General features: G+C 47.9%; 1 protein-coding gene across 1 annotated transcript; it reads right to left on the reverse strand.

The window, feature by feature from the left end:
- Positions 1–7,506: 7,506 nt before the first annotated feature.
- On the reverse strand, positions 7,507–8,808 carry camk2n2a (calcium/calmodulin-dependent protein kinase II inhibitor 2a; the record flags this gene model as incomplete). Its single annotated transcript, XM_084458181.1, has 2 exons — positions 7,507–7,577; positions 8,640–8,808. 2 exons carry the CDS (start codon positions 8,806–8,808, stop codon positions 7,507–7,509), a joined length of 240 nt encoding a protein of 79 aa, XP_084314307.1.
- Positions 8,809–12,500: the final 3,692 nt, after the last annotated feature.

Genomic DNA, 12,500 nt, shown 5'->3' on the forward strand with positions numbered 1-12,500 from the left:
CTGCGCTGCTGTCTGTCCCTCCCTGCACTGTCTGTCCCTCCCTGCGCTGCTGTCTGTCCCTCCCTGCGCTGCTGTCTGTCCCTCCCTGCGCTGTCTGTCCCTCCCTGCGCTGCTGTCTGTCCCTCCCTGCGCTGCTGTCTGTCCCTCCCTGCGCTGCTGTCTGTCCCTCCCTGCGCTGCTGTCTGTCCCTCCCTGCGCTGCTGTGGACGTCTGTCTTCAGATTCACACTCAAGCGACTCACTGGCTTTGATTCCCCCGTCAGCCTCTCGTCTTCACAGCCCAAACCTGTCTGCTTGTTTGCTTGTTTGTTTGTTTGTTTGTTGCAGTGTTTGTGGAGGCAGGGTCAGAGAAGAGGGGGTCTGCAGCCTCAGGACAGACCTCTGGGCAGACAGACAGACAGACCTCTGGGCAGACAGACAGACAGACCTCTGGGCAGACAGACAGACCTCTGGGCAGACAGACAGACAGACCTCTGGGCAGACAGACAGACAGACCTCTGGGCACACAGACAGACAGACAGACCTCTGGGCAGACAGACAGACCTCTGGGCAGACAGACCTCTGGGCAGACAGACAGACAGACAGACAGACAGACAGACAGACAGACAGACCTCTGGGCAGACAGACAGACCTCTGGGCAGACAGACCTCTGGGCAGACAGACAGACAGACAGACAGACAGACAGACAGACCTCTGGGCAGACAGACAGACCTCTGGGCAGACAGACAGACAGACAGACAGACCTCTGGGCAGACAGACAGACCTCTGGGCAGACAGACAGACAGACCTCTGGGCAGATAGACAGACAGACAGACAGACCTCTGGGCAGACAGACAGACAGACAGACCTCTGGGCAGACAGACAGACAGACAGACAGACCGACCTCTGGGCAGACAGACAGACAGACAGACCGACCTCTGGGCAGACAGACAGACAGACAGACAGACAGACAGACAGACATACGCACACATTCACAAAGAAGAAGTCATTTATTTTTAATTCTCTGCTGCTGAAAAGTAATTAGTGTCTATTTTTAACATCTGAAAAAAAAAGATCTCTCAGTCGGACCTCCTCTGTCTCTCTCTCTGTCTCTCTCTGTCTCTGTATCTCTGTCTCTCTCTCGCTGTCTCTGTCTCTCTCTGTCTCTCTCTCTGTCTCTGTCTCTCTCTGTCTCTCTCTCTGTCTCTCTGTCTCTGTGTCTCTCTCTCTCTCTGTCTCTCTGTCTCTCTGTCTCTCTCTCTCTCTCTGTCTCTCTCTCTCTCTCTCTCTGTCTCTCTCTCTCTCTCTCTCTTTCTGTCTCGCTGTCTCTCTCTCTGTCTCTCTCTCTGTCTCTGTCTCTCTCTGTCTCTCTCTCTGTCTCTGTCTCTCTCGCTGTCTCTCTCTCTCTGTCTCTCTCTCTGTCTCTGTCTCTCTCTGTCTCTCTCTCTGTCTCTGTCTCTCTCGCTGTCTCTCTCTCTCTGTCTCTCTCTCTGTCTCTGTCTCTCTCTGTCTCTCTGTGTCTCTCTCTCGCTGTCTCGCTGTGTCTCTGTCTCTCTCTCACTGTCTGTCTCTCTCTCTCTGTCTCTCTCTCTGTCTCTCTATGTCTCTCTCGCTGTCTCTCTGTGTATCTCTGTCTCTCTCTCGCTGTCTCTCTCTCTGTGTCTCTCTCTCTCTCGCTGTCTCTGTCTCTCTCGCTGTCTTTCTGTGTCTCTGTGTGTGTCTCTCTCTCTGTCTCTCTCTCTCTCTGTGTGTCTCTCTCTCTCTCTGTCTCCGTGTCTCTCTCTGTCTCCGTGTCTCTCTCTGTCTCTGTGTCTCTCTCTCTCTCTGTATCTCTGTGTGTCTCTGTCTCTCCTCAAACAGCGTCTCTCTCCCTGTAGAAGCAGCATGTGCCGTTGGTTTTGAACCTGTCCTGTAGGTTTTGAGCTGTGTGTTGGTCCCTGGTTGGGTGACTGGTAGATGATCTCAGATCAGGTTGAGCTGTGTGTTGGTCCCTGGTTGGGTGACTGGTAGATGATCTCAGATCAGGTTGAGCTGTGTGTTGGTCCCTGGTTGGGTGACTGGTAGATGATCTCAGATCAGGTTGAGCTGTGTGTTGGTCCCTGGTTGGGTGACTGGTAGATGATCTCAGATCAGGTTGAGCTGTGTGTTGGTCCCTGGTTGGGTGACTGGTAGATGATCTCAGATCAGGTTGAGCTGTGTGTTGGTCCCTGGTTGGGTGACTGGTAGATGATCTCAGATCAGGTTGATCTCTGTTCCTCAAAGGGCCAAACAAGATCACAGGATATTCTACCCAGGTACTGTACTCATGTTCTCACAGTAACTGTCTATTCAGACTGTGTAGCTGCACACAACTACACACACACACACACACACACACACACACACACACACACACACACACACACACACACACACACTCTGCACTAGTTAAGGTGGATATGTCAGGGTTTCCACGGTGACAGATGAGTACCATGTGGGGGTCTTATGAACAGGGCAGCATGGGGAGGTCTGGTGGGCAGGATGGGGTGGTCTGTGTCCGTCCAAGCTGACCTCTTCAGCTGGCTCTGCTGTCCCTCTCTCTCTCTCTCTCTCTCACACACACACACACACACACACACACACACACACACACACCTGTGTTTGAGCTGACCTCTTCAGCTGGCTCTGCTATCTGCGGAGTCATCAGCCGCCCTCACAGACATTCTCTTCCAGGAAGGAGCCTTTGATCCTCCATGTTGTGTTTCTGGAGCAGGGCAGGTGTGTGGGAGTGAGAGCTGTGGACGGAATCGTCTTCAGATAAACTGAAGAAACTGAACATAAACAACAGCAAGTCAATGCTCTATCTGTCTTTCTGACTAAGTGCTGGTCATCAATAAGATGATGTAAGTGGGTTCAGCTACAAACACACACACACACACACTGTTATTGTTTTTACTGCCTTACTACCGGTCCACTGTTATACAGTAGCTAACTTTAATGGAAATTGCCCACAAGACTTGATTCTGATTCTGATAACTTGACAAAGCTAAGAGCTGGAGTTACGTTGTTATTGCTGATTCTGTAAAAATAATGTAGATGCCTTCTAGGCAGTGGTTAAATCAAGCTCTGGGAAATGGTGGCAAGTTTGACCTCACAAACCTCAAACAGGTGCAAAGAGTTCCAGGTCTGTCTGTCAAACCCCGAGGGTCTCCCTCCATAACCCTGAGGGTCTCCCTCCATAACCCTGAGGGTCTCCCTCCATAACCCTGAGGGTCTCCCTCCATAACCCTGAGTCTCTCCCTCCATAACCCTGAGGGTCTCTCCCTCCATAACCCTGAGTCTCTCCCTCCATAACCCTGAGTCTCTCCCTCCATAACCCTGAGTCTCTCCCTCCATAACCCTGAGGGTCTCTCCCTCCATAACCCTGAGTCTCTCCCTCCATAACCCTGAGTCTCTCCCTCCATAACCCTGAGTCTCTCCCTCCATAACCCTGAGGGTCTCCCTCCATAACCCTGAGTCTCCCCCTCCATAACCCTGAGGGTCTCTCCCTCCATAACCCTGAGTCTCTCCCTCCATAACCCTGAGGGTCTCCCTCCATAACCCTGAGTCTCTCCCTCCATAACCCTGAGGGTCTCCCCCTCCATAACCCTGAGGGTCTCCCTCCATAACCCTGAGGGTCTCCCTCCATAACCCTGAGGGTCTCTCTCCATAACCCTGAGGGTCTCCCCCCATAACCCTGAGTCTCTCCCTCCATAACCCTGAGGGTCTCCCTCCATAACCCTGAGGGTCTCTCTCCATAACCCTGAGTCTCTCCCTCCATAACCCTGAGGGTCTCCCCCTCCATAACCCTGAGGGTCTCCCTCCATAACCCTGAGGGTCTCCCTCCATAACCCTGAGTCTCTCCCTCCATAACCCTGAGGGTCTCCCTCCATAACCCTGAGTCTCTCCCTCCATAACCCTGAGTCTCCCCCTCCATAACCCTGAGTCTCTCTCCCTCCATAACCCTGAGTCTCTCCCTCCATAACCCTGAGGGTCTCTCCCTCCATAACCCTGAGTCTCTCCCTCCATAACCCTGAGTCTCTCCCTCCATAACCCTGAGTCTCCCCCTCATGACCCTGACCCCAGGCTGTAGGAGGAGTGTGTAGCGGGTAGCAGCAGTGCAGTAGTTGGGCTGTGTGTAACAGCGTGTGCTTCACAAGGACGTGTTGTTCTCATCCTCTTTCACTTCCTGTTTATAGCCTCAAACATGGCCTTTAGCCCCGCCCACATGAGTAACATGATAACAGTGTGGAGGCTGACACTCCTGGACCAAGCCCAGGGAGAAACCCGGACGCCATTTTGAATGTTCCAATGTGACAGCTCCTGGTCATATGGTGTAGACTACAGTATAGACTAGTGGTGTAGGCTACAGTATAGACTAGTGGTGTAGACTACAGTATAGACTAGTGGTGTAGACTACAGTATAGACTAGTGGTGTAGACTACAGTATAGACTAGTGGTGTAGACTACAGTATAGACTAGTGGTGTAGACTACAGTATAGACTAGTGGTGTAGGCTACAGTATAGACTAGTGGTGTAGACTACAGTATAGACTAGTGGTGTAGGCTACAGTATAGACTAGTGGTGTAGACTACAGTATAGACTAGTGGTGTAGGCTACAGTATAGACTAGTGGTGTAGACTACAGTATAGACTAGTGGTGTAGACTACAGTATAGACTAGTGGTGTAGACTACAGTATAGACTAGTGGTGTAGACTACAGTATAGACTAGTGGTGTAGACTACAGTATAGACTAGTGGTGTAGGCTACAGTATAGACTAGTGGTGTAGGCTACAGTATAGACTAGTGGTGTAGACTACAGTATAGACTAGTGGTGTAGACTACAGTATAGACTAGTGGTGTAGGCTACAGTATAGACTAGTGGTGTAGGCTACAGTATAGACTAGTGGTGTAGGCTACAGTATAGACTAGTGGTGTAGGCTACAGTATAGACTAGTGGTGTAGACTACAGTATAGACTAGTGGTGTAGGCTACAGTATAGACTAGTGATGTAGGCTACAGTATAGACTAGTGGTGTAGACTACAGTATAGACTAGTGGTGTAGACTACAGTATAGACTAGTGGTGTAGACTACAGTATAGACTAGTGGTGTAGACTACAGTATAGACTAGTGGTGTAGGCTACAGTATAGACTAGTGGTGTAGACTACAGTATAGACTAGCGGTGTAGACTACAGTATAGACTAGCGGTGTAGACTACAGTATAGACTAGTGGTGTAGACTACAGTATAGACTAGTGGTGTAGACTACAGTATAGACTAGTGGTGTAGACTACAGTATAGACTAGTGGTGTAGACTACAGTATAGACTAGTGGTGTAGACTACAGTATAGACTAGTGGTGTATGCTACAGTATAGACTAGTGGTGTAGACTACAGTATAGACTAGTGGTGTAGGCTACAGTAGTGTTGTTATTCACAGGAGGACTGACTGGTGCAGGACAGGAGCTGCTCTGGTTTGTCTAGTGTGTGTGTGTGTGTGTGTGTGTGCGTGTGTGTGTGTGTGTGTGCGTGTGTGTGTGTGTGTGTGTGTATGTGTGTGTGTGTGTGTGTGTGTGTGTGAGAATAAAAACCAAAGGACACACGGTGACGTGTTATCCCACCATTTATTAGTTCACCAAATACAGTGAAAATGGCATCATAATATACAATGACTCATTCTTAGAATGTCATGACATTTTTGTTGCTTTTTTGCTTCATAAAACGATGTTTCTTTATTGAAAATATTAAGGTTTCATGCACAACGAATCATATCCAGTTTCTTTAGAAGAATGGTACAAAAGAAACAAAATTAAAAAACAACTGTAATGTCCAGAATCGGTGAAATAACGTTGTGTTATCTGAGGATCCTCGTAAACAGTGCAATACTCTAAAATCGCCATTTTCTAACAAATTCATCAACGAAGCTCGGTCACAGTATACGATTTCTCAATAATAGTTGAACATTGATGTGTGCAAAAACCCCAAACACATTCAGTTAGTCTTTAAAAAAAACCTCTAACCCTCGATATAATGAGACCCGTCAAAACAGCTCTTAGATTCTCCGTTATATCGTTTTAAACTCTATATCCTCTCTGTAGTATAAACATTTTGTTGATGAATTGTAAGACGATCGACTAGCATATCATTTAAATAACAAATATTTAGATATAAAAATACAAATATGAATCTTGTTAAAAAGAAGCGTGCCAGCTAGGGAGCGACAGGTCATGCAAGTAGATGAGAAACAAGTCTTTAATTCAGACAGAGAAACACGGAGAACTGCCAAATCAAAACAAAGGAATTATAGAGGGAAAACATTTTGCCATCATTTTACATGACTGGTATTTAAACTGCAATGATGTTCCCATCATCAAGATGATGATGATGATGATGTTCCCATCTCGGCCGGTCGCCCGGTGATGCGCGTGTGAAGGTGACGCGCCCGGTAGTGCGCGTGTGAGGGTGACGCGCCCGGTAGTGCGCGTGTGAAGGTGACGCGCCCGGTGATGCGCGTGTGAAGGTGACGCGCCCGGTAGTGCGCGTGTGAAGGTGACGCGCAGGTGTTGACTGGCTGCCCTTCAGTCCATGCGGGGGAGGGCTGCGGCAACAATAGACAGATATCAATCTCCTTCCATTGTTCTGGATTATGGTTATATATTATCTGGGTCGGTGAAAGCCAAAACGAATATAATAAAGAACATATTAGCATTGCACGGGTATTTTACATAGGCTACAATGGGTCTCCTCGATTTAGTAGACTTGAGTGTTTTGTTGGTCAGCCTTAAGAAGCTTTAGCGGCCGCCGGAATGCTTAATCTAGGTTTGACCAGGATGCTTAATCTAGGTTTGACCAGGACTGGAAGGACAGCTCTACTCAACGCCACGTTGCTGATTGAATCAACAATGCAAAGCTTGTAGGGGGAATAAGGTCTGGGAGCTTCTAGTCTGCTGTACAACTATAGAAAGAGAGCGTGACATTAGAATCAGACTCCAGCTGCAGTAGTGTGTTGTTTACAGCGCTTTTGGAAGAAGATGTTGAGTAATGAGGAGTTCATCCGTCAGTGTTCAGCGGAGGGTGAGACGCGGAGCGGGTCTGGCTCAACACCGCGCTGCGCAACAGGAGTTAAAATCGGAATTCGTTTGGAGAATTGCCAGCAACCTCATGATCAATCTCGGGTCTTTTTTTTCCAGAATCTCTCTGTCCCTTTGTTCTCTCCATCGTCTCTTTGTCCCCTTCCCTCCCTCACTCCCTCCCTCCCTCCCTCCTTCCTTCCTTCCTTCCTTCCTTCCTTCCTTCCTTCCTTCCTTCCTTCCTTCCTTCCTTCCTTCCTTCCTTCCTTTCTTCCTTCCTTCCTTCCTTCCTTCCTTCCTTCCTTCCTTCCTTCCTTCCTTCCTTCCCCGTCCTTGTCTTCGCTTCGTGCCATCCGTTCTCCTACAATCCTCGAACATGCACAGCCGACAAGTGCTTTAAATCGGTGATCAAAAGAAAAAGTCTGCAGGCATCTTTGTGTTTAAACGCCGGGTGACGACTTCTCTGTCATCCCATTCAGGACCTCGTCTATCCGGTCGTCTTCAATCACCACTGCGGATAACAGAGAGGATGAGGGTTAATATCTCACACAACTAGACCAGGATAACAGAGGAGAGGAGGGTTAATATCTCACACAACTAGACCAGGATAACAGAGGAGAGGAGGGTTAATATCTCACACAACTAGACCAGGATAACAGAGGAGAGGAGGGTTAATATCTCACACAACTAGACCAGGATAACAGAGGAGAGGAGGGTTAATATCTCACAACTAGACCAGGATAACAGAGGAGAGGAGGGTTAATATCTCACACAACTAGACCAGGATAACAGAGGAGAGGAGGGTTAATATCTCACACAACTAGACCAGGATAACAGAGGAGAGGAGGGTTATTATCTCACACAACTAGACCAGGATAACAGAGGAGAGGAGGGTTAATATCTCACACACAACTAGACCAGGATAACAGAGGAGAGGAGGGTTATTATCTCACACAACTAGACCAGGATAACAGAGGAGAGGAGGGTTAATATCTCACACCTCTAGATCAGGTCAGTCAGTGTATTATCTCACACCTCTAGATCAGGTCAGTCAGTGTATTATCTCACACCTCTAGACCAGGTCAGTCAGTGTATTATCTCACACCTCTAGACCAGGTCAGTCAGTGTAGAGGGGGAAGATTAACCAGGTGGCGCAACTAACGCGCTAGCCTCTCCCATGTCCTGACCTTGGAACTGAAACATGCAGCCTGAAACAATGCGCTGTCCATAATGGCGCAAAGCCAATCTGGTGAGGTTAGCACAGCTGTTCATGCTTGTGCGTAAAGCTAAACTTGTGCGTAAAAACATAACATTTACTATTGCAATCTTGTGCGGCAACAATGTAAGTCGTATGTTTATGTAAATAAAACTCATAGGATTCCATCATTTTTTCCATCTCATTAGAAAACAACATTGTCGCAAGAATTTCTGTCAAGAAGGCAATTTGCGTCTACTGTTCAAGCAAATTACGCATGTATCGGCTCCAATCTGTTGCTGATAAATATACAACAAAGCATTCATCAAAGCAACTCAGAAAAGCAACAGTCCACTCCAAGCAATAACCAACGCTTACCATGCTTGGCTCTGCCGATCTGTCCGAGCTTCGGGGGTCTTTTAGTCTGCGACGCCCCAAAGAAGGAGTTAGTATCCTGCAGTCCACAGCTAAAGGACATCTGACTGACCTCGCTGTCCGCTCCGTAGCCGCTCATCTTCCCCTCGCCGTACGGAAGCACCTCGGACATTGTGGCGCAGTGGAGAAGCAGAGCCGCAGTAACAGACGCGTCGGAGCTACAAACCAATCCTAGGAGATTATTGCACTTTTCGAATTCGTCCACTAGAAATCCGTTTGAAAATCAGTCAGCTACTCTCTGTTTCTTGCTTTTCGAAAGGTTGCAGAGTCCGTCCGGAGCCGTGGCGGTGCTGCAGCTCCTCGGTCTGTGGCAGGTGTGTGTGTGTGCGTGTGTGTGTGTGTGTGCAGGCAGGGCTGCGGTGTGTCCTCCTGGGCTGCTGGCTGGAGTCTGCTCAGGGAAGTGGGAGATCCCGAGATCATAAAGGAAACCCGCGCGGAACGGTGAAGTCATCCATCCGGGTTTGAAGTGCGCGCGTGTGTGTGTGTGTGTGTGTGTGTGTGTGTGTGTGTGTGTGTGTGTGTGTGTGTGCGTGCGTGCGTGCGTGTGATGGGAACTCCAGTGCTGGAGGAGTAAGGGTGACATCAACAGGCGAGAAATATACTGTACGTGGAGGAGGAAGCGTGTTCTAGAATTCATGTTCACTAGCGGCCTGCTGTACTAGGCTGCTGTACTAGGCTGCTGCACTAGGCTGCTGTACTAGGCCTTTGTCAAAGTAATATTCTTATGTGGTAAAACCTATCTGAATATCACATTTCCAGTTCTTGACCCTTTATGAAGTGTATAACGTCACGTTGGAAGCGTATGTTCAGACTGAAAGATTTGGGAGCTATTTTTCTGTAGCTGCCAATGGAGCCCCATATCTCTACATGTGGGAAACCGCCATGGCAGTGCAGCAAGATACGGCGAATCAACTAACATTTCATTTGTGCTTTTCTGGGTGAATATGGTCTTAGATGATGATTCAAACAACAAATTTGATCTGATTACCTAGTGATCTTTTAATTTAATAATGTAATGAAACACCTGAAGGAAAAGCCTTGGGACCCGCCCCTGCACCCTGGGTGACTGCGCGGTCCTGTTCCCCGGGAATGAGTGACAGCGCGCTGACGACATGAACTTCTCTCTGCGGTGGAAAGCATAACTAACGTGACCTGTTCCTCAGTTACCTGTTCCTCAGTTACCTGTTCCTCAGTGCGTCTGCGAGGTTTACAATAAAGACCGGTTATAAGGCCGTTAAATGACTCACACACCCACGCTCTCCCGTCAGACAGAAATCAAACTAATTGCCTGGTGCTCGACTACGACACGTCATCCATGACGCTCTCCTCTCGGTTCACCTCGAGTCTCCGGAAGTCCAGTTCAGCACCAGGGACAGCGTAGCCCACCGGCCGTGGCTAGAGGGGGTAGCCTAACTACGGCAGGTGTAGAAGGACTAGTTCCCATAAACGCAGAGGCCAGGGTTAGGTTTAGGGTTAAGGTTAGGCAGAGTTGAGTTAGGTTTTTGGTTAGGGTAGCCTACGGTGACCACACCTCCATCTCTCTATACCACACCTCCATCTCTCTATACCACACCTCCTCTATCTCTCTATACCACACCTCCATCTCTCTTTACCACACCTCCTCCATCTCTCTATACCACACCTCCTCTATCTCTATACCACACCTTCTCTATCTCTCTATACCACACCTCTATCTCTCTATACCACACCTCCATCTCTCTTTACCACACCTCCTCTATCTCTCTATACCACACCTCCTCTATCTCTATACCACACCTTCTCTATCTCTCTATACCACACCTCCATCTCTCTATACCACACCTCCTCTATCTCTCTATACCACACCTCCATCTCTCTATACCACACCTCCTCTATCTCTCTATACCACACCTCCATCTCTCTATACCACACCTCCTCTATCTCTCTATACCACACCTCCATCTCTCTTTACCACACCTCCTCTATCTCTCTATACCACACCTCCATCTCTCTTTACCACACCTCCTCTATCTCTATACCACACCTTCTCTATCTCTCTATACCACACCTCCATCTCTCTATACCACACCTCCTCTATCTCTCTATACCACACCTCCATCTCTCTTTACCACACCTCCTCTATCTCTCTATACCACACCTTCTCTATCTCTCTATACCAGACCTCCATCTCTCTTTACCACACCTCCTCTATCTCACTATACCACACCTTCTCTATCTCTCTATACCACACCTCCATCTCTCTATACCACACCTCCTCTATCTCTCTATACCACACCTCCTCTATCTCTATACCACACCTCTATCTCTATACCACACCTCCTCCATCTCTCTATACCACACCTCTATCTCTCTATACCACACCTCTATCTCTCTATACCACACCTCCTCCATCTCTCTATACCACACCTCTATCTCTCTATACCACACCTCCATCTCTCTATACCACACCTCCTCTATCTCTCTATACCACACCTCCTCCATCTCTCTATACCACACCTTCTCTATCTCTCTATACCACACCTCCATCTCTCTATACCACACCTCCTCTATCTCTATACCACACCTCCTCTATCTCTATACCACACCTCTATCTCTATACCACACCTCCTCCATCTCTCTATACCACACCTCTATCTCTCTATACCACACCTCCATCTCTCTATACCACACCTATATCTCTCTATACCACACCTCTATCTCTCTATACCACACCTCTATCTCTCTATACCACACCTCCATCTATCTTTACCACACCTTCTCTATCTCTCTATACCACACCTTCTCTATCTCTCTATACCACACCTCTATCTCTCTATACCACATCTCCTCTATCTCTCTATACCACACCTTCTCTATCTCTCTATACCACACCTCTATCTCTCTATACCACACCTTCTCTATCTCTCTATACCACACCTCTATCTCTCTATGCCACACCTTCTCTATCTCTCTATACCACACCTCTATCTCTCTATACCACACCTCTCTCTATACCACACCTCCTCTATCTCTCTATACCACACCTTCTCTATCTCTCTATACCACACCTCTATCTCTCTATACCACACCTCCATCTCTCTATACCACACCTCTATCTCTCTATACCACACCTCTATCTCTCTATACCACACCTCCTCTATCTCTCTATACCACACCTCCTCTATCTCTCTATACCACACCTCCTCCATCTCTCTATACCACACCTCCTCCATCTCTCTATACCACACCTCCTCTATCTCTCTATACTACACCTTCTCTATCTCTCTATACCACACCTCTATCTCTATATACCACACCTCCTCCATCTCTCTATACCACACCTCCATCTCTCTTTACCACACCTCTATCTCTCTATACCACACCTCTATCTCTCTATACCACACCTCCATCTATCTTTACCACACCTTCTCTATCTCTCTATACCACACCTCTATCTCTCTATACCACACCTCTCTCTATACCACACCTCCTCTATCTCTCTATACCACACCTCTATCTCTCTATACCACACCTCTATCTCTCTATACCACACCTCCTCCATCTCTCTATACCACACCTCTATCTCTCTATACCACACCTCTATCTCTCTATACCACACCTCTCTCTATACCACACCTCCTCCATCTCTATATCACACCTTCTCTATCTCTCTATACCACACCTTCTCTATCTCTATACCACACCTCCATCTCTTTATACCACACCTCTATCTCTCTATACCACACCTCTCTCTATACCACACCTCCTCCATCTCTATATCACACCTTCTCTATCTCTCTATACCACATCTTCTCTATCCCTCTA

This window comes from Borostomias antarcticus (genome assembly GCF_949987555.1).
Source record: "Borostomias antarcticus genome assembly, chromosome: 24".
Lineage (NCBI taxonomy): Eukaryota > Metazoa > Chordata > Actinopteri > Stomiiformes > Stomiidae > Borostomias > Borostomias antarcticus.